General features: G+C 43.2%; 3 protein-coding genes across 5 annotated transcripts; all 3 read left to right on the forward strand.

Moving 5' to 3' along the window:
• Positions 1 to 310: 310 nt before the first annotated feature.
• On the forward strand, positions 311 to 6,982 carry mturn (maturin, neural progenitor differentiation regulator homolog (Xenopus)). 2 transcript variants are annotated; one of them, XM_068747249.1, is made up of 4 exons: positions 311 to 703; positions 837 to 1,054; positions 4,970 to 5,092; positions 5,822 to 6,982. In XM_068747249.1, exons 2-4 carry the CDS (start codon positions 896 to 898, stop codon positions 5,927 to 5,929), a joined length of 390 nt encoding a protein of 129 aa, XP_068603350.1. In that variant the 5' UTR covers positions 311 to 703; positions 837 to 895; the 3' UTR covers positions 5,930 to 6,982. The 2 variants fall into 2 exon arrangements, with proteins under 2 accessions (XP_068603350.1, XP_068603349.1); XM_068747248.1 differs by having other exon boundaries at positions 311 to 1,054.
• A 623-nt stretch (positions 6,983 to 7,605) lies between these two features.
• znrf2a (zinc and ring finger 2a) lies at positions 7,606 to 13,758 on the forward strand. Of its 2 annotated transcripts, XM_068747187.1 has the most exons (5): positions 7,606 to 7,802; positions 7,875 to 8,269; positions 9,648 to 9,743; positions 11,534 to 11,639; positions 12,343 to 13,758. In XM_068747187.1, exons 2-5 carry the CDS (start codon positions 7,942 to 7,944, stop codon positions 12,398 to 12,400), a joined length of 588 nt encoding a protein of 195 aa, XP_068603288.1. In that variant the 5' UTR covers positions 7,606 to 7,802; positions 7,875 to 7,941; the 3' UTR covers positions 12,401 to 13,758. The 2 variants fall into 2 exon arrangements, with proteins under 2 accessions (XP_068603288.1, XP_068603289.1); XM_068747188.1 differs by having other exon boundaries at positions 7,606 to 8,269; positions 11,511 to 11,639.
• A 564-nt stretch (positions 13,759 to 14,322) lies between these two features.
• On the forward strand, positions 14,323 to 16,810 carry txnl4a (thioredoxin-like 4A). The gene is made up of 4 exons (XM_068747267.1): positions 14,323 to 14,432; positions 14,681 to 14,846; positions 15,720 to 15,823; positions 16,005 to 16,810. The coding sequence occupies exons 2-4, from the start codon at positions 14,694 to 14,696 to the stop codon at positions 16,174 to 16,176; spliced, it is 429 nt and encodes a 142-aa protein (XP_068603368.1). The 5' UTR covers positions 14,323 to 14,432; positions 14,681 to 14,693; the 3' UTR covers positions 16,177 to 16,810.
• Positions 16,811 to 22,602: the final 5,792 nt, after the last annotated feature.

Consider the following 22,602-nt stretch of genomic DNA (forward strand, 5'->3'; position numbering starts at 1 on the left):
GATGGTTGTGCTCCATCACTAACTCAGGCTTTACCTGCACTCTTCAGGTGACAGTTGGACTCTGAATGTCCCGCCTTTGACAGATTTCTTCACCCGACGCGGTGCTTTTACATCGACAGGACACCCGTTCTGTCATATTGGGGTCATTATCGTCACCTTTACGCAGCTCCGGCGAGGCATTGAATTTGGTTTCGCGCTCCCTCTGGTGGCGGGGACTCCTGGCGTGGATCGTATGATACTAATAATAATGATTGATAAATAAATAATATGAACGAAGGGTCGATAGAGCCGATTTATTTGTGCCGTCTGCGCTTCAGCCGGACTTTCACAGACACTTCTTGAGCTCCACGTCTGTGTCGGGTCAAATATTCCACCGACAGCTCCTTTATATAAAACGTTATCAATCAATCAATCAAATCTTTATTGCAGACACAATGGTCCAATTAAAAAGCACATCCTTTACGCGTATCCTTTACGCGCAGTAAAAATCTGTTTCTATTCGCGTTGCCGCTGCGCGTGCCCGTGCAGCGGCATTAATGGACGGCTGCCCGGCTTCTCTCTGCTCCGTCATCGCGTTTTCTCCCAGCGTCCTCCTCCTGCGTAATGCATGAGTGCGACCGACGGACCGATTTCATAACGGGGGGGTAGGGGGAGGGAGGGAGGGAGGGAGGGTTGGAATGAGAACGAACGAGCACCAGGCCCGGTAGGCGCTGCGCCATCAGCGGGATCTGCGCTTTCTCGGGCCGTGCACGGCGGCGCACTGGAGGAGACGCGGCCGTGGATGGGGGGCTGCTGATGCTGCTGCCGTCCGATCAGCTGATCTTTCGTGTCTTCAGCAGCGGCTGCCGGTGACGCACCGGGGAGACCGAGATAAGGAGCGCGCAGAGCCGACAGGATGGAGTTTAAGGGTCTGGTGGAGGCGGCGGAGAAGTGGTGCTCCGGGAACCCGTTCGAGCTCATCTTCGCCGAGGAGGACGACGAGAGGCGGCTGGACTTCTACGCGGAGCCCGGCGTCTCGTTCTACGTGCTGTGTCCGGGCGGCGCCGACAATTTCGTAAGTGCGTCTGTAGAAGGCCCGATCGGTCGGTACCGGGACCGGGACCGGGACCGGGCTGGAGGTGGGCCGTCCCGGTGCCGGTCGCTCCCAGCTGATTGATGGGGAGGGGGGACTTTGAGCCGCGATTAGAGGGAATGATGTCATTTCAGTTTGGGTGCCCCCCCCCCCCCCCCCCTTGAGACGCCTCCGAGTCTCAACACCATCAGGTCAACCATTCCAGGGCCCGCGACTTTCAAAATAAAAGCATCACAAACTAAGTATTACGCGCTGTGCTCGGAAAATGTGTTGCATTAAAATTAAAGAAATGCTGAGTGGATAGTACACGAGCTGATTTTAGATTACGTGTACCTGATGCCCCCCCCCCAGAATCAGACATTCTTAATTCTTAATGATCAGATAGGTTGATTTTCTAGTATATAGTATATAGACCTAAATAATTAATAAATCATAAATACATAATAAAAAACAAATGGTTGATTAAAATTCTATAGAGTAGTCAGAGGTTAAAATGCTGTATATATTGGGGGGGGGGGGGGGGGGGGGGTATAATAAAGCAACAGAGAAAATCCAAAATAATATACAATTAATGTTTGTAATTGTTGAACATTAGCTCTCTAAATCATTAGAATTTCTCAAAACCAAGGCAAAGAATGTCAAGTCAGCTTAGTTTATAAAGCTTATAATCACTTATTACAGTGTCTCCCTGGGGGGGGTCACTGTTCAGTCAGTAACTCAGTATGTCTCATGCATTAGGAGGCCTTGCCTCTTTTGTCCTGTGGGCAGCAGTGCTTAAATAGGGGACTCCATTTATTACAGAGATAATAAGAATCACAGCAGAAAGCAGCCGCATGAATAAATGATGCTAATGCCCAATGTCAACAGAGCACGCATGCTGCAGCTCTTATCGCTACACACACACTCAGGTCATCACTCATGATGGCGATTCGGTGCACATCCCCTTCAGGAGAGGGTGCGCATGTCACCAGCACACACCATGACCAGATCTCCAGCTTGATAAAAACGTATGCATGCCCTTCATTTAGCCAGCAGCAGTGATGCAATGAAAGAGTTCTTAATGGGCCAATTAAAGATTTAAATATCTGAACGCACTCTTTTCATGATGGACCTTAAAATACTTTAAATTGATCTATAGATAATCCGTGTTTGGTTTGAACTCCTGAAGAGTTCCATGGTTTCATTTCAAGGGTTTTAATCCCTTTTCTTTTATAAATGTCTTAACGTTGTTAATTTTCCACCTGAAAGTGTGTCAACAGAAATCTCAACAACAGAAAGGTATTTCCTGAATCGAAACAAATACAAATACAATAATAAATGCAGAGTAACACAATTCTTTCTTTTTTTTGTGCTATAGCTGATAAAACCTTCAGACTGGATCATCCATCCATTTTCTTCAGTCAACTATCTGGCGCAGGGCAGTAGGAGGGGCCTCTTGGCGTGAGAGGCGGGGCACACCAGCTCTAGAAAGACAAACAACCAACCACACCCACGTTCACAACCATGACAAACTGCAGAATAACCTGTAAAGTGTGTTTTTGAATCATGTGAGAACAAAACTCCGAACAGAAAGGCTCCAGGTGTGGATTCAAACCCACATCCTTTTTTATTGAGGCAACAGCAAAACAGTGTTTTACAGCTGCTGGTTCTGGAATACGGGTCCAGCATACAATCTGCTTTAGCGTAATCATTAGCAGCTGGAAAAAAAGAATCCATTCACTTATATATGCACCACATAAAAATGTGTCTTCACACCAGTGAGGACGTGCTTTACTAGCTCTGGCTTCAAATCTGCTGATTCATGCTTCTGCTTTACGACACTGACAAGAAAGTACAGCAACCCCAGAAAACAACAACAACAACAACTAGAAAACGACAATCAGAGATTGCAGACCCCGCCTCCAATAGACTATTGGATCTTGTGAGACAGTAAACAGGGCTTCCGGATCAGAGGGGCCAAACCTGCTCTAGCTTGCTGCTCCGGAATGTACTACAAGCCATCTTCTGGACTCTTTTTCCCATCATGCCATTCGTGTCCCTCCCTCTTAAAGTGGCAGTTTACAGCACAGGCACAATTCCAGATGTAAAAATAATTCTAGAATCTGGATCCAGATCCGGATCAACGCCATTCTCGGGGAGGACCGAGCCACGGACAGAACCTTGCTTGTGTAAAACTTTCAAGTTGATTGGGTTACTAGTTTTTGAGTTATGCGCTCGGACAGACAAACAAACAGACAGACAAACAAACGCACCCAATTGCAATACCCTCGCCTCCTCTTCGGCGAGGGTAACAACAGAACAGATGCGGCCAGCAGCAGCCCCAAACACTGTACAACATGTTTTGCTGGCAGTAGCAGCTAAAATATATGTAGTGTTCATTCATCCTATTGTGCCGACAACCCCCTGAACAGGCCTCTCTCGCTGGGAGAGATGGGGCGAAGTTGGGTTGCCATCGTGATTTAGCTGACCCAGCCTTGTGTGACTTTGGGAGCCTGCCAGCCGCTCTTTCACCGGCCTTCTTTTATTTATTTGTTGTTTTTAAAGCTTACATTTAATGATGTAAAATAAACGCAGCTTTAGTTACAACTCCTCCTCCTCCTCCTGCGTTCGCCCCTCCTCTTTTATATCTGGAATGTTTCAAGTCATGCAGGCAGGGATTGGAACTCGATGCTGGCACTAACATGACACTATTGCAGAGTAGGTTGTTGGCTCCAACACAGAATTGTCAGAAGTGTCAGCCGGCGTGTCTGTCACCTGCTTTTACACCGTTTGCTCTGCTTGTCTTTAGTCGGTCGTTACCCGGAGTTCCTGGTGTGAAGGAAACTCTCTGCGGCTCGTCATGTCCGTTCCTCCCTTCCTTTATCATCAGCGTAAAGACAGCTTGAATTCAATGGGCTGGAAGATGTCATTTTCCAGGCTCGAATTTGTCCTAGATATAGAAGAGGAGAGAAAGCAGTCATGAGGGAGGAGTTACCACCTCACTTTAACAAACACTCATTTCGGAGCGACGCTGGGTAAAACATCTGCTGCTAGAAAGAAAGGAAAGGGCAGGGTCAGCAGATGATTACAAAAATGTCAGCATCTTTCAAACATCTTCAGATAGAAGTGGAAAGTGCTCCCAACTCCATTCACGAGCTTTTAAGTTGCTTTAGCAAATTGTAATATGCAGGAATTCACATTGTAGACGCTGAACCCCATAACACATCTCTGCTGCCAGACCTCATATAACCCTGAAGCACACTAGGGTTCCTTTAAGGCCGCCTGCTTGGCCGGGCGTCTGGATGGCTTTAATACGTAACCTAACAATGGCCTTTCAACCTCAATTAAACAACACTACCGGTAAGAGAAGAGGAATTGTTCCAGTAATTTTTCCCAGGCCGCGGTGTTCGTCTTACAACCCAAAGGCAAGCGATTCCATCTTTATCTCTATTAATACACTTTTACTGGCCACTTACCCCTGTTAACAGAATTTTATGGCCAATAAATAAGATATCAATTCAGGAAGAAAATAAATGACTTTGCAAAATGATATTTAACCCACGTTGCACATTTATCACAGAAAAGGCCACCCTGCCAGAAGGTTTTTACATTAAGGAAAATCAAACCATGAAAAAAGAGACCTCTGATAATGTCATCTTTTTTTTCAGGGAATTTCATATTTTATTTACGGATTCCAAAATCAGTGAAAAACAATTTAACTTGTCATGTTTGGTGTTTAAAGATACCAAGAACAATTTAGAACCTTCTGACGATGATCCAGATCACCGTGTGGACGGTGTCAATCCAATTATTTGAGCTGCACACACACGAGGCCCCCCCTTTGGAGGAACCATCACAGTATCACACCTGATATAGAGCATTAACATGAATATTTTCTATCTGTGTGTGTGTGTGTAGCATGTGTGGAGTGAGAGTGAGGACTGCCTTCGATTCCTCCAGCTGGCCCAGGACTACATCTCGTCCTGTGGGAAGAAGACTCTGTTGGAGGTGCTGGAGAAGGTCTTCACGTCCTTCCGGCCTGTAAGGAGAAAAGCTTTTAGAGTCTATAATTCATTTGTTTATTATACAATGAATAACTTAACAAATTCATGATATATTCAGAAATGAAGTGTTTGTGACGCTCCTATATCAGCTAACCGCTGCGTCCCTGCTCAGGACAACGCCTTCTGCTCATCCTCGTTTCCATTTATGAGATGAGCCGCCGACTGCGGCGCCGTACATTCTGTACAGCATCGAGCTTCTCCTCTTACCCTCAGCAGGAACGCGATTAAATGTCTATATTGGAGCTGCTTCCCGTAAAGTCTTTAATGTGTTTTCAGAATATTTAAGAATTTATTGCAGACACTGCCGGGGACTGTTGACTTCTAGTGTGCTGCGGAGCAGCGTTAAACCTTAGAGCTAGATTGGAATCACTTATTTTCATGAATAGGCCTTGACTAAAGAGTGAGATTATAACTCAGGTTTGTTGTTGTACATTCCATTCTCTGGAATAGGAGATGGAATTCCAGATTTCCTGCTGACAAGCTGCAAAGTATAATTCAAATTGCATTATTTGAATCCATTTTGTAATGATACACTGCTGTAAATTCCTTTTGCATATTACAGTCCTCGGTTTTAAGGCTTCACGTTGTTCGTTCACGCCATTCATCTGGACTCTGACGCGTCCGGCGCGTGAATAATGACGGCAGCCCAAAGACGCTGCTCTGTTTGCCCCTGATAAATCTTATCTCCGCCTTCCGTCCCCGACAGCTTCTGGGTCTTCCAGACTTAGAGGACGACAGTTTCGAGCATTACCACGCTGACATGGAAGGGGAGCCGGGGCCCGACCACCAGCAGATGGGGGTCAGCCAGCAGTGATGAGCCCCCCCCGAGACGACGCATGCGGGGGGCTGAGCTGCTTTGAAACTCTGGACCTCAGCTTATGTTGCTAAAAAAATGTTTTTGAATGTCTGAGTGGCTTTGCTTCCCAGAGTGCACTCTGTTGCACTTTGCCAACCTCCTTCCCCCCCCCCCCACCTCCAAAACACACACAGCGGCTACGTGAGCATTGGCCATGTACAATGCAATCATTCACCATCTGGTTAAAGTTCCACAGCAATATTGCATCAGCATCTGCTGGCTTTCCTGATGCAAATCTTACCACAATACACACGTCTTCCCCATCGAACAACGCGATAAAAGAAACTACTTCCTCTCTCCGCCTGACGGTTGGACACAGACATAGACGAAAGATCAAAGGGTCAAAACTGAGCTGTCTGAGAACATTTTAGTGATGCAGATAAGGAGAGGTGAGGAAGGAGGGAACGGCAGCATCATCTTCCACCAATGGAGGGCATTACATCAGCTCTCAGATCAAATCGCTGTATAAAGTATTTTACACATTGGCTTGATCTTCCCACTTTATGATAGTCGCTTTGATCGATGCTCCCGCTGCACGACCGCCGGCAACGGAGGCCCGCGCTGCCGCTCCAGCTCTTCCTGGTCGGAGAGTCTCATCATCATGAGTCGTGGCCTGTAGTCTTCCTTCCTGCTGGTTCCTGTTGGCTGTCCACGCTTCGCCCAAATCCAATTAGGGAAAACGCTCAAGTGAACCAAAAGCTCTTTTTTCGTGTGCCGTGTTTGAGATTAGAAACTTCTTTTAAAACCTCCAAGAACGAGCCTTGGAGTGAGCGACCAGAAGCGACAGCTACCCCTCGGCCTGCTTATTAGCGCTACCGTCATTGTGTTATGTCACATCCAGAGCACTGCAACGCTTTCAGGCCGCCGCCGCCGCTGCCCACATCCACACGCAGGACTGTTAGAGGTACACGTTTCCTTTGGCTTGTAAGTGTTTCGTCTTTACTGCCTACTTGAATGTTTCTCATGCAGTGTATCTTCTGTTATTGTGTGAAATAAACTGTGTGAACAGAGTATTCCAGAGTGACGTCTATCTATCTATCTATCTAAATGGTGAAAAGAAGCTGGAGCTTCAGTTGGAATAATTACAAATTATTTTTTAAATAATCTGGGTGGTTGATAAGACAAAACGCACATTGTGATTTAGATTTATTTTTTTAACAATCAATTAGTTAATTAAGAAATAATCTACAGATTAATCCTTATTGGAAATAAATGTTAATTCAAGTCCTGGGCTAAATAATGCAACGGTAAAATCCTGCTTTTAGACTATGGATGACAAATATCAAATGAGTTATACAACAGAGAAAAGTATTATAGTATATATTTATAATATATTTTGTTTGCTTTTTGCTCTTTTAATTACTGTAATGTTACTGATTCCAGCACCGACTGTATGTAAACAGCACATGACATTATAATTCATGTCTTAAATGAAAAATACCAAATGGAGAAAGTACCCAGAAGTAAAGATGGTCGTGGAGTAAACTCACCGCTTTTACTTTGAAGGCCGGCTTGTCTTATTCTGGTGAACTTTGATCAACTTGACGCGATGGCTTCGTGGGGGGAGGAGAGCAATCCATGCTCTTCTGTTTTTTTTTTTTTTTTCCTCCAGTCCGGCAACAGTTGAGCACAAAAACAAACTTAAAGCAGATGGGCTGGAGGTCAACACGCACGGCCACGTCCTCGTCTGGAGGGAAGGGACTGAGGACTAATAACTGGAGACACTTTTAAAAACAACATTTCCATTGTTGGGGGAAAAAAGGGAAGGGCTCTGCCAAGAAAAAAAAAAAAAAAAAAAACCCCGACCATCTGGAAATCAAGTTACGCGTCAGTGAGTGCGCACTTTACGCACAGCGCGCCGCTCGCCATGTCCTCCTTTGTTTTTGTCCACCAGTCAGGTCAGTCGTTTGTCGGTGTCCGTGTTTCAGACATCGCTGTATAAACACGCGTCCGAACAGGCCCGAAGCAGCATGGGAGGCAAGCAGAGCAGCCCGATGTTTGAGGGCAGAGCCCGGGCTTACTCCAGCTCCGACGTGCCATCTGGAAACTCCAGCGCAGGGGAACGCATCGCGGGCTTCAGGTACACCAACGGGCCGGACGGCCCCCGAATCCGGTACACGGGGGGAGGAGGAGGAGGGGGGGGGGCGGCCAGCACCGGGATCAGCATATCGTCGGGGTCGCAGGTCCTCAATGAGAGTCTGGACGGTACGGAGGGCGACGAGGACCAGCTGGCCCCGGAGGGCCACCGGCTGCTCATAGGGTCCCTACCGGCCCACCTGTCGCCCCGCCTGCTGGGAGGTAGGATAAGCTGTTCAGGTGTTATTGTTCAGTTATGCAGCTGTACTACACTTTAGCAGTACTTTGTGTACAAAGTGGTTCACTTTATTCCGTTCACTATGTCCCTGGTATTATCAGAAATGTTCACACTCTTGTGACACACCTGTAATACCTTCTGGTGTTTATGATTCTCGTGTACAAAAGTGCGACACGTGTTTATGATGCCCAGGCGCAGTATTGCGTACGTTACTGACCCAAGATGCTCAGTACTTTTCCATGTGTAACGCACGATACCTGGCACAATGGGAACAGAGGTGTCTGAGTCCTTTGTTGGGCTCCTCTGCTCCGTTCTTGGAGCCACAGGTGGCTCCTTCTAGCCTCCGTCGCCATCTGTCTCGCTTTGTCTTGTAAAACTGGCTTGTTTTTCACCCTGGCTGAGGGAGAAGAGTGCGTAATGTAGGTCAGCAGATAAGAGCTTCCTGCTGGTTACACATTGCCTGACACAGACACACACACACACACACACACACACACACACGCACCGACCCAGACTTCCTGTATCTCCACAAGTCCAACTGGTGGGCTGTTTTCTGACCAGTACACCATGAATCGGTCTCAAATTAATGTTACCACACTCTAACATGCCCTGTTTCTTTAAAAGAGAAGGCAATTGAAGATATAAATGCCTTCCTTGCTCCCCCCCCCCCACACACACACACACTTTCTGATTACCGGCACAGCTCATTTTTCTGATAGGAGGTGTAATCATTAAGAACCTTGGCTCGTCAGATCCTTGTGATGCTCTCGTCTACAGGAACTGACTTTGTGGCGACAGACTTGCTCTATTTCCTCACCTCCCTTGAAAAAGAAAACAAAACAGCAGAAGCAGTGATAATTAGGAAACACTCAGAGAGCCCAGACCTCCGCTAGCACCTCAGCCTCCCCTGGTCGTGATCATTGACTGCAATATATATATATATATATATATATTTTTTTTTTTAAGTGACCCAGAATCCAGTATCATTTCTGGATCGTCTGTTCCTGATAACATTCCCAACATTTCCTGAAATCTCATCAAGATCCATCTGTAACCTTTTGAGTTATGCTGCTAACAGACAGACACCGGCAAAAAGCCTAAACTGAATATGTGGTGCATTTGTTGCCCTTCTCTTTGCGGCGCTAACATGAGGCTAGCGTCTCTCCACGGTCGAGGGGCATCCGGCCTAGTAATGCAGCCGAGAAGACGCACAGGGTCGGCATCCGGGTCAAACTACGAATTAAATGTCTGATTCATGTACTGTAATAGACCTGCACAGACAAGTGTGTGATCAGGTAAGCAGTGTGTAAGAGTGTTAGAGCACACAGAGTGTAAAACACTTTGTCTTTGCCTTTCCCTCAGGCTTCCACTGTCCTGTTTGCTCGAAGTTTATGGCATCAGACGAAATAGAGAAGCACCTGCTCATGTGTTTCAGCAAAACACGCCTCACCTACAACAGTAAGACATCATTCATTGTGATTGGAAAATAACCAGACAGTATTTCTGAAAATGATAAAGCTGTCCGTCGCGCTGACTCTGCAAATGTTTGATATTTATTTTAGCTACCTTTTTATGAAAGTAAAAGTTGCAGCACCACACTTCTCACCTTTTCTCCATGCGGCAGGTGAAATAAAAAAAAAACAGTCTTTACATGGCAACCCTCATCACATGTTCACACGCATTATGCAGTCATGAGTCATTTTTCATTCATAGTTTGTGAAATTTTAAAAGATTTCCAGGATCCTGAAGAGCCTTCAGCATTGTGTAGGAAATCAGCAACAGTTAGGAAAATCCCAGACAAGATAACAGTTTGGGGTTTTATTTTTCTGTCTCATCTCAGGACCCCCCCCCGGAGGGTCCTGACCCATACTTTGAGAAACACTGAAACATTTTTTCCCTGTCAAGAAGGTTATGCTTCTATTGCCATCTGTTTGTTCATCAATAAGCAGATTATCTCAGGAAGTTAATTGTCTGCAAAATCTTGGTGATTAGATATTCAGGCGAATCTCGGATTAAAAAGCGGATCCTGGAAACAAGTTGCTGCCTCAGTCGAGGCTCTGAGTTCCCCTCTAGTTTATTATATTAATCTACTTTATTATTAACTCTAACGTATTACTTCGTAAGCCACGTGATGCAAGCGATTTATCTAAATGCATTAAAAAAAGTTTACAAGAAAAAAATATATATTTACAGCTTGAAAATCAATAAATTCTGCGAATAAAAGTACCTAAAAAAATGACTCTTAACTCGTGTTAAAAAAAAAAAAGTAGATCATGAGAATGATGCAAAAATCAATAATTAAATTGTTTTTGCATAGATGCACCTCTACTGGAAGTCACTTAGGGCAACATGAACGTATGTAAATGTGCAGCTGAATACGATGCAGCTGCACATTTACATACGTTTAGAGTTCCACCAACTGTGTGTTTGCGCCTGTAGGCTGAACATACAGCTCCATGCTCAGGCTGGCAAAAAATGGTTGAACTACTTCCTGCACAGACGCCTCACTGGTAGGTGCAAACGGCCCCATTTTTGTGCTCATGCACGTTTGGATACGTGCGCCCACATTTTTGTTTCCGTCTGGTGCGCAGCCACAGCAGCATGCACGATAAATACGAAGTTTGTATGCGTCTCATGCGCTAAGCTTCAGTTTTGCTCATTGCGTGAGTTTGCGGGTGGAAATTGGGAAAGTGTTGCGCCAACCTTCATGGGAAATAAAAAATATATTTGAAGTACATGTGAAAGGTTTCTATTTCACCTTTCCTGCAGGATTCATTTTGTTATGTATGTACATGTAAACCAATCAACTGTCTTATTCCTGTGCCTCAGGTGTTGACATTAGGGGCTGTGATAAATTAACATGCAGGTAAACAGTGACCTGAAAAGTAGCTTCAATGTTTTCTAGTTTTATCTCATCAGATGGTTTTTTTCTAGGTTGATAAAAGATCATATATTTTTTACCCATCAAAGTTTGATAAATTCTGAAGCTGTCACGCAACAAGTCCTGATCAAGAGTAGCCATATGTCCAACCATCATTAAGCTAATGCAAATTAGTGAAAGTAAATGAACCAGGCACAGATGGCAGAAGGTAATCAGGCTCCAAAGGTTAAACAGATAGTTAGGTTGTTATTCAGGATGCTTATAATTAAACTGAAGATCTGATAAATGATTACACACACACACACACACACGTGTTTAAAAAATAAATAAATAATAATTCTCAGCTTTTCTGTTTTATCTTTCTCAGAGGACATTTTGTCCAGAGACTCTGGGGAATGTGCAATATGTTTGGAAGAGCTGGAGCAGGGAGACACCATTGCCAGGTTGCCCTGTCTCTGCATCTACCATAAAGGGTAAACACACACGCATCAATAAACATTTAGGAGTAGTATAACTTGACAACGTTGAACTTGAAATGCGCGTGTACATATTTAGAAGTTAAGGTTTGTAAGCCAAATGCAGACATTTGTTTACTTCCCGAGAGGAGAAGACACTAATCTCATGTCTGTGCAGTAGAAATCTCCCTCCATTTACACCGTCCACATGGTGATCTGGATCGTCATCAAAAGGTTCTAAATTGTTCTTGGTATCTTTTATACACCAACCATGAAAAGTAACAGTGAATCAGAGTTGATGTGTATTTTTCACGGATTTTTTAATCTATAAATTGAGTTTTTAATGTTAAAATGTAATAATTCTTTCCTGACCTCATTCTGGATCTGATCCAGAAGACATTTTGAATTAAAGTGAATTGAATGCATATTTTTAAAAGATTTTTTTTTTTAATCCTCCATTATAAATAAATGGGAAAATCCGGATTATATATATATATATATATATATATATATATTGTGTCCGGATCGTTCTCAAAATTTTAAATTGCATCTAATTTAGACCAAGACCCGTCTTCAGATCCCCCCCAATCAAGATCCATTCAGCAGTTTCTCAGCAATCCTGCAAACAAACAAGCAAACAAATAAATAAATGCTGTTAAAAGCATAACCTCCTTGGCGGAGGTAATAACGCTCCTGTTATTCCTCCTCTTAATCTTTACAGGTGCATTGACGAGTGGTTTGAGGTGAATCGGTCCTGTCCGGAGCATCCCACGGACTAGGAGCACCAGGAGTACAGTTTCAGCCGACTGTACCTCATCCCGACACTGTCTTGTTCCGGAAGAGCACCAGTGCTTCTCAGGGATTAGGAGACATTATTGTGCACAGGATTTTCCATGTCGCCTTATTATGGAATATTGATGGACTATGGATATGCTTCTCTAGACATTGGGCGGGTTGAATCAGCGAACCACATGGTCGAGTCATTTTGTCTCTGGAAAAATATGCGACTGTTCGTTTTGCCGTCTGCCGGCCTTTTTTGCGGGTCGATGAGACCTATGATCTCACCTGAACTGTTTAACGAGCCGGTTTTATTCGGAAGGACTTCGAGAACATGGTGGGGGATGGTTTTCAGCAGAGACGGCTCAAAACTGAAGCTTGTGCAATGTACAAACAGCCATACACAATTATACCAGCTCTAAAAGGGATGATTCACAGTGTTGCCGGTAGTTAGTAAATTGCTCTTAATTTTATTGCACAGTTTGGCTATCGATGTTTGTGAAGCAATCACGTGTTCCCCTCCCAAGTCGTCTGCTGTGGAGCTGTCTGGCTCTGCTACTGAACATTTGGAACCACAGTAATTTGAGTGTGTATTTAAGTGGTGAAATTAAAAATAGATATACATTGATGATTGATGTTGATTCATGCTCTTTCTAAGGAGTGCCATAATATGCTGCTATGTCATAGACTGGAGAGTTTGACAACTTTTGAAACTTGGTTTGTTTTATTTTTTTGTTTGTACTGTAATGAATTGCACAATGATAAATATTTCGTGTTGTAGCTGAACTGACTATTAAATATTTAATTTAATAGATCCATTGTCTATAATATGTGATGGAAATTAGTCATGGTCCACATCTGATTTCTTGTTGCTGTGCATTTTTGTATTTTAGAGCAGTGGAGACCAGTGGAAGTTGTAGAAGGGGAAATGAGGCAATAAAATGTTTTAAAAATCAATATTTTATCAAGCATGCATTTGTTATGAGCTTTACATTTACATGTACAATGTGTGCAGTGTATAATTTAAAGAGATTTGATGCGATGTTTGCACACAAACTGCAGTACGATGGTATCGTCCCTCATAGCTAGGATTCCTTGACTACTTAAGGAAGCACCAGCTCCCCCCCCCCACACACACACACACGCAGGCGCAGCTCAGGTGTTTGTTTCTTTCTAAACAAACAGTTTGAAAACTGTCTGCTTTCTGATTATATCGTGTTGCATAGGTAAAACTTATGTATTTCTTAATATGTACTAAAATGAATTTGCAATCTTGCCAATCATTTATTTACATTTATTTGACCGTAAATGTGAAATTCTTTCTTTGGAAAAATATTTCATTTGAAAAGCACCTTTTATTATTTCAAAGTTCATATATTTCACATTTTATATAATAAAGAATAATTGTTCTGTACAAGGTTTTTAAGTTTAATTTCTGCAGTTTTTTTTTTTCTTCAGTTAACTGAAGAATGCTGAAGTATCAAAAACGTCATTACAATTAAATAATTGTCAGAAAATGATTTTAGAATGATGGGTGCACTCAGGAAATGGGCTCAAATGCATTGTTTTATTATTAATGTATGTTTTAATACAAATACTGTATAGTATAGTATTAAAAAGTATGATTGAGAGAAACTAGTAGACTTTTAAAAAAAAGTCTGTAAATACCAAACAAGCAGATGTGAGTGTTGTAGCACGTGGAAAACAGCCATGTAATCTTTCACTGTCACCAATACAAGCAGGATAGACGGTGATTAAACTGGGGGACAAATTATGCTCAAAGTCTAAGAAAATGTACAAGTTGTAAAAAGTAAGATACAAGGCTTTGTTATCGTTTATCGCGAAAAGCTCGGCTCGCGCTCCAATTCAGAGGGGGGCGGTAAAGCGCATCAGGTTACAACAGCAAAATACAAAAAGACAGAAGAAGAAGAAGAAGACGACGAAGAAGAAGAGTTTTGTACCATATTGTATTTAGCTACGTTTTGCCGAGACAATTTATTGAGCCACATAATACGCAAAGATCTGAGTCGTAAAGTAAGTGTTTATTAAATAATAATTACGCGGTGTCACCTTCTACCCTCCTAGAAAGGGTAATAGTTCTTCAGCTAACATTAATTTAAACGCAGTAGCTAGTTAGCTAGCAGGCTAAGTGTATTTTTCATCATAATATTCTAGCGGAAATCTTGATATATTTTTTTTTTGTGGGGCATGAATTCTGATTTAATCTCGTGTCTTGTGAAACCCAAGTCTTTAGTGGTTGTTTTCTGTTTCTCACTCGACAGTTTAACGCTCACGATGTCGTACATGCTACCACATCTCCACAATGGCTGGCAGGTCGACCAAGCCATTTTGTCCGAGGAGGACCGAGTCCTCGTGATTCGCTTCGGACACGACTGGGACCCAACATGTATGAAAATGGACGAAGTTCTCTATAGTATCGCTGAAAAGGTGCGATTCGACTCTAATTAATGCCGATATATGCCATGTGTGTGCTAGAACGAGCAGCGTTTGTCGATACGTTCTCCGTAGCACCCCCTACTGGTGGACGATGCATAGTACATTTACACATATTGTATCGGAACAACAACAAACGTAGTAAAACACACAGTTTTGACCTTAGAATTCCCAAAAGTATTCACAGGCTTATTGCGTTTCAGTGTAAAATGTAATGTAAAATGCATGACATTGATCTTAGGCAGCAATAAATTAAATTCATGAAGATGCTGCACACTTACCTCTGATAGCATTTTATATCAGCTACAGAATCACTTGAGTAAGTTTGATATCGCAGTAAAAATAAATACACTAACTTTTGTATGTTGATAAAGAAATAGCTTATGGATAATCATACCAATTACATCATTGATTTGATTATTTTCCTTCATTTATTCTTTTATCTTGACTACACGTCAAAACGTTTTATACCCAGGTTAAATGGGAGCGATTCTGATGAATTAAAAGGTCACTTCTGTTGACTGTTGTTGCTCCTTATTTGGAACCCAAAGCTTTTGTCTTCATCTTGAGTTAAACATTCAATAATCATCTATATTTCTCTTTGAATATAATTCAAAAGCGGCTTTTTTCGCAGGAAGCGCGTGCTTCCGAGCATGTAGAGAGACATGCAGGGTTCAGAGGCAAAAGTTGAATATAATATTCCCAGTTCATTGTTTATTCAACTTCTGAATCTACACATTAAATTCAGGCTAACTGCTAGCAATTTTTGTCTAAATTCCCAATGTGATTTTTGCATTGTTGTGCCTGCAGCAATAAAAGCAACCGTATTTGAAAAAAACAGATTATACTCTTTGCGCATCCTGACAGGTAAAGAATTTTGCGGTCATTTACCTGGTGGACATCACCGAAGTGCCTGACTTCAACAAGATGTACGAGTTGTACGACCCCTGCACCGTCATGTTCTTTTTCAGGTTAGAACACACTCTACATTTCAGAATAGTCATTGTACAAATAGTTAAAATGTACTTCCTTACTTTAAAGTATTCATTTACATTAGAATTGTAATGAACTTAATCGCTGTATGAGGCGTTATGGGGTTAATTTTGTCGTACTGCAGTATCAGGTCTTGATATGGTGATTTGTGTTTTCCAGGAACAAACACATCATGATTGATTTGGGCACCGGTAACAACAACAAGATCAACTGGACAATGGAGGACAAGCAGGAGATGATAGACATTGTTGAAACTGTTTACCGTGGAGCAAGAAAAGGAAGAGGTCTGGTGGTTTCACCGAAGGATTATTCTACAAAATACAGATACTGATTTTTGCAGATATTTTGTGACCTGAAACAAAGACTAAGTTACAGAAGATCTTTTTTTTTTTAAAACCTTTATTTTCTGTGTTAAAAGCAACGGTCTTATCTATTCATGATTGTGTTACATCGTGCCATTTGTTTTTGGCTGTGGATTGAGGAAGTATTCAGTCTTCTGGAAATCGGTTAGTTTGAACCCGGACATGTTGAAAGTCACATTTCAGCGTTTTGATAAACATGAATAGTAACTTATTAAAATGTTTTCACTGTAAGGTTGCTTTTCTTGGGGAAAATAAATACTTGCTAAGCGTCGCACGAACAAAGCAAACTGGACAAGATGGCGGAGTTGTGTCTGCTCAGTATAAGGTAGCGCTAACGTAGTGGCTTTATGTAGAGTTAAGGGGCTGCCGCTGGCCCTGCTTTAGTTAGGATTAGGGTACCGGTACATGCATGGAACACGAGACCACGATGCTGTTGGATGTTTGAGTTATGCAGCACGCTCACTATGCACAGGTTGCCTAACGGCCCATCCCAGGAGGAGAGTGTTTTTACACCCACTATATTGATCGCCGCCGTAGAACATTCGGGACTCTTTGCTTCTGCGTCTGTGGGAGAGTCCAGCGCTGTGTTTCTTTACCAGCTTTGTACTTACTGAAAACCTTCAGTAAACTTGATTTGTTTTATAATCCTGACTCATTATTGAATAAACACCTCTAAAACGAGATATAATCAAAGAACCGAGGGAAAAGGAGAATCCTAACGATGCACAAAGACAAACACGAGAGAAGCTGCATCAGATTGGTGTTTTAGTAGTATAAGGAGTAAATATGAAAACTGCAGTAAACACGGGTCAAGCTGGAGTACAGTCATTTCAGTTTGGCCGTGTTGGAGAGCTTTACAGTCACGTGACAGCATGCTGACTTAAAATGATTCATCTTTTGTCCTTAAGAAATACTTCCAATACCTCACAATTAACAAATATCACACCGCTGAAGAATTCTGTAAAAAGGTACGGTCTGTGCCACCAAGCAGGGTGCGCTTTCCCAAACTGTCCAGCAAGTGGAGCTAAAATCATTTGCTAGATCCATTGCTATTTGTAACTAGAAAGACAATCAGAGATTGCAGACCCTCGCCTCCAATAGACTATTGGATCTTGTGAGACAGTAAACAGGGCTTCCGGATCAGAGGGGCCAAACCTGCTCTAGCTTGCTGCTCCGGAACGGGGAAAGATACAACTTTTATGTTGCACCCCTGAAATGAACGACTGGACTCACGTTCATCTTTGTTTGGCAACTTTTAATTACAGTCCTTGGTTCAGTAATGTCAAGTAATATTTTTGCCTCCTGTGTCCTACAAGACACCATCTGGACTCTTTTTCCCATAATGCCATTTGTGTTCCTCCCTCTTAAAGTGAAACTCCCATGTTACAGCACAGGCACAATTCCAGATGTAAAAATATTTCTAGAATCTGGTTCCAGATCCGGATCAATGCCATTCTCGGGGAGGACCGAGCCACAGACAGAACCTTGCTTGTGTAAAACTTTCAAGTCGATTGGGTTACTAGTTTTTGAGTTATGCGCGCGGACAGACAAACAAACAGACAGACCCAATTGCAATACCTTCGCCTCCCCTTCGGCGAGGGGAATGAGTACCGGTAGTTACTAGTTAGACAGAACGTCCAGATTACTTATTTTAACACCGAATAATTAATCTAACAATGTCAGGGTCCATCTCAAACACAAAACCACAGATTCAAAATGTTAATCATTAATCTCAACAGTTATTCATAGTCTCAATCTCCTGTGCAACATTAACGTAGAACGCCTACTCCTGCCCCCCCCCCCCCCAAACACCATCCAGCAAATTAGAATCAACCAGTAGCCATGCAGTGAATTAGAGGCAGAAAATGTAATAAAGTGTCACACCCTGAGGCAGGCCTGCTTCATTCACCCACGAGCTCTCCCTGTCTTCCCCTCCCGGTGCTCCTGCAATCAGTTCATTCCCGTCACCTGTGCTCCCATCCTCACCTGCACCACGTCAGTCATTATCCGCTGGCTTGGACTGACCACCCGGCAACAAAAAATAAAGCTCCATTTTTGGATCCCCACTCTACTGTCGTGCATTTGGGGTTTTTCCTGCCGTGGTCCGTGACACAAAGGGTGTATGGATTATATCATTTGTCAATTACTGAATATAGACGCTCATAAATAGCAACGTTTCTGGAGCCAAAGTATTTTATTTACTCTACTCACTTTACACTACTCAGACATTTTTAAGAATAACAGTATGAAAGGTCGCCCAGTATCCTGACCTTATGTCGTTCTCTGTCAGGCTTGACTAGATTCAAACTAAACTAATTTCCTCATGATGCATGTGGACCCATAACCCCCCCCCCAGGCTTGCTTTGTCCTTTCCACTTCCATCAACACACAGTCTGGCAAGCTTTTGTCTTTGTCTGGTTTGTCCCCACTGGGCTCATGTATACATTACTCCCACTGCTGTCATTGGGAGTTTAGGGGCCAAAGGGCGCCTCCATCGGTCCGTTATAATTCACATTAACAGTAATAGGAACAACAATGCATGATAATCAGCTACGCCTCAACGGGGGGGAAGAGGAGGTCTGGACAACTGGGGAACCTTCCTCTAGACACAAATGGAGACATAGCTGGGTGTACAGTACAATATGTGATTTTACTACCGGCTTTATGGGGAATACGCACACTCAACCCTTAAAGCTGTGCTAATCCAGGATCTGTTTTCAACTGATAGCGTTTAAATGGATCTGCACAGAGCAGGCAGCCACGAGGATCATCCGGGCGCCAAGGGGAAGACATGCTGGCATCTTTCCATCTTTCCATCTCTTCTTCCAGGCTTTCCTCTCCTCTCGCCTTCCGTTGTTGTTTTAGTGGGTGCCCAAGTTAGGGGGGGAGGGTGAGGGGCAGTTGCCAGTTTCTGGGGCACCCAACCCCCCCACCAGCGACGCTTCCGCAAGAATTGGCGCTGATGCAAACACACATATTCACATAACATGCTAACCTCTACCTACCTAGTAACATCCCAATATTACTAATTTTATGAAAGTCAACACACAATCCTGCACAGGCCAAGCTATATCTACATATCTACCTGTCTAAAGGGAAATCTGACCCCTGCTTTTAATGCATAACGAGAATGAATGTACATTTGTGGGATCCTCAAAATAAATGATTCTGCAAGGAAGCATCCTGAACTAAAATGCTTGAAACATGCGCCAAATCGTGGGGCATTCATTTAGCATTAAAAAATCAGCAACTCTATTGCAACTTATTATAAACATTAAAATATGGCGTGCACATGATGCACGTGGGTTGCCCCCCCCCCCCCCCCCCCTCCACCTACACAGGAGCAACAGAAAGAAGAATTACACAGCAGAACTGGAGGTACTGTTGTGTTCAGATCTGTGGCCTCGATCCTGAGTGTACCTCAATGTACTCACCCTACAGACACCCTCTCTGCATTCAAAACATCTTTACACAACCAGGAATAACTCTGATGCCTCACACCTCAGCATTTATGTTCCCTAATTCTCCAATCCCTAGAAAGAGATGTTGATTCACAGACATGCTTGTATTCTAAAAATAGATTTGGTAAAACATTCTGCTCATGTGTTCCATGTTGAGTTTCAGTTTAGTCCCTGTGGGGGGAATTAATCAGTGTAAAGTAGGTATTGCGCTCAGATTGATAAAGATGAACGAAAGCAGATGTTTCACACTGATAATAATCTGGAACAAACACATAAATCCCATTCTATTAACACCCCCGCCTGCTTCGTTTGTGTTCCTGCTGACACACTCAGCAGGCCTGTGCTGTGTCGCTTTAATTCCTTTCTTGTCACCTCCTTTTTTCTATTTTTTTTTTTTTTGCTCCATTCAGGGGCTTTAAATATTTTTGCATCTCTGTCCCTGCACCATTTCCCCAAAGGAGTGTCATCCCCCTGCCTGCAACAAAACGATGCTCTATTTATCTAAAGAGAGACACAAGTAGGGGGCGTGTTTATGCAGCGAGCACACCCTCGGATCACATGGGGCTCTACGCACTGACTTCCATTCATGGCTGGCGCCTCCATTCAGAAGCTCCCAGACCCAATTAGCACCTGTCCTGTCCTCACAGCCAGAACAGGCGTCCTGATAGACACACACACACACACACACGAAAAGGTCAAGATGCCTTTTCCTCCCAGACAGTGGCATTGCCTAGGGTCTCGTTAAAAATAAAACATAATCGTTTGTTATATTGTTGTGAAATGCAGACTCAGAGCTCCCACTAGGAATAAGCAAACGTTATGAATGTCATCAATGCAAAGCTCTTCACTCCAGTGTTAATAAAACGTCAGCTTGACCAACACTTTCTTGGAAACGCAGTTGCTACGCTACATTTTTTAATCAAATGATGTTTTGGAATGCATTAAAATTAATAGCAAGACAGCATATTACACATCAGTAGTAAATATGTAATAGTAATAAATAAAATAGTACAAATATACATTACTAATCATTTGCGGCCCTCTGCACCTGTTGCGGTTTAAATGTGGCCCTCTTGGCCTCTTAAGTCGAGTACCCCCGAACTAAACTCACAAATCCCCAGAAGCACAGCAAAGCAAAACACAAATAACACCATTAAACTAACATTGTCAAGTTCTCCTTTACTTTTCGTTCAGCTTCTGCCCCAACTTGAAACGGGCCTGGTCAACCTTAAACATGCACGGGAACAACTCTCTTCTCTCTCCAATTTTATTTGTGCTTGGAGGAATATCAGGTTGTAAACCTTCAAATGAAAACAAATGTACAGTCACCAAAAAAGGAAGCAACATCTCAATTCCTCTTAATGCCCATGCTTTGATACTGTTTTACAGTATAACTAACTCAAATTCAGATGATATGCTTTCACAGTGTCACTTTAACGCAAATGATTTGAAGTGCCTATTTGCTGTCAAACACCCCATACATTTCCTTAGATCTTCACACCGTTAGGCTACTTTAACACAAAATAATGCAACCCAATGAGTAACCTGCCGCATTGTACTTTAAACACAAATCACAAGTAAAAAAAAAAAAAAAAGAGGAAATCACATTCAGGCAGGCCACATGATCATTGCTCAACATTATTGCTGCAATTTTATTAATGCATCACTAACCATTGACGCAGTAACGCACCAACATTCCCACCCAGAGTTACTATAATCAGTCAATTCATACCAGTGGCTTCTTCGCGGTTTGACCCAAGCTGAACAGTGTTCTCCTCTGCTCTCTCCTCTGCTCTGCTCTGTTCTGCTCTCTCCTCTGCTCTCTCCTCTGCTCTCCTCCGTTCTCCTCTGCTCTCCTCTGAACCGCAGTGTGATGCTGCTGAAGAGCTGCAGGCAGGTGCTTTCACTTAGACAATCAGATCAGCAAGGAGTCTCTCTCCTCTGCACTGCTCCACTCAACCTTCAGGAGGCGTCATTCCTTTGGGTTGACTGATTCATTGAGAGACCTTTGACTCTAGACCCAACAAACATAAACCCCAAACTCCCATGGTGCATTGCACACAACAGTCCAAACCTCACGATCGCTACAATATTTATCAAATCAGTTCAAAAATTATTTCACATCATAATTCAAAGCCCCGCCCCTGCTCCCAGAATCTCCTTCCTTTTCTGCCTCGACATCTTCTGCCCCTCTCAGCCACCGTCCCCCTACCTACCTGGCTCTGCTGGTACAGCCCCCCCCCCCCTCTCTCTGCCTCTGTCAATGTATTTGCCCTTATAAGGAGAGTGCACAGGCAGACTGTACTAACAGTGTCAGCTTGACGGGGGGGTGTTGCAGGGGCTGAGATGGGAGACCGGATGCAAGGAGGAGACAGAATGATGGAGGTTGGGGGTTGTCAAGCAACCAGTTTTGTCAATGACTCGAAAAAAAGATGACAGGAATGGACACAGGAAGGAGACAGTGGGGCATGGGAAGAGAGGATGGAGAGACTGGTGAAGGGGAAACTGGTGTATGTGTCTGTGGTTGGAAGTAGAAGTTGTGTCACATTTACAACACATGACACCTAATTTGGTCATTTGAATTCCTACTTGATTTTTTTTAACAGTTTACCCAATAGTTATTATTTACTAACTCAACCAGACTTTGCACCTTTATCGTGAAACCTTGACGTGATCACGTTTTACATATCGGGTCAGGTTTATAACACACGGTTCATAATAAAACAACACTGATCTGTTTTCTCTTTTTTATCTCGTTCCTGCAGAAAGCTCTGAGCTCATTTAATGATAATTCACAAAGACTGTTTTCTCCTTATCAATTTCTATTTCTTGCTCGTCTTCAGCTCTAGACAAGGACGTTTTCGCCACCGCATCTGCGTCTGTGTAAACGCAGCGCAGGAAGTAAGAGCAGGCGTTTTCCAACCAACGCTGTTT

Source organism: Brachionichthys hirsutus, chromosome 13, assembly GCF_040956055.1.
Source record: "Brachionichthys hirsutus isolate HB-005 chromosome 13, CSIRO-AGI_Bhir_v1, whole genome shotgun sequence".
NCBI lineage: Eukaryota > Metazoa > Chordata > Actinopteri > Lophiiformes > Brachionichthyidae > Brachionichthys > Brachionichthys hirsutus.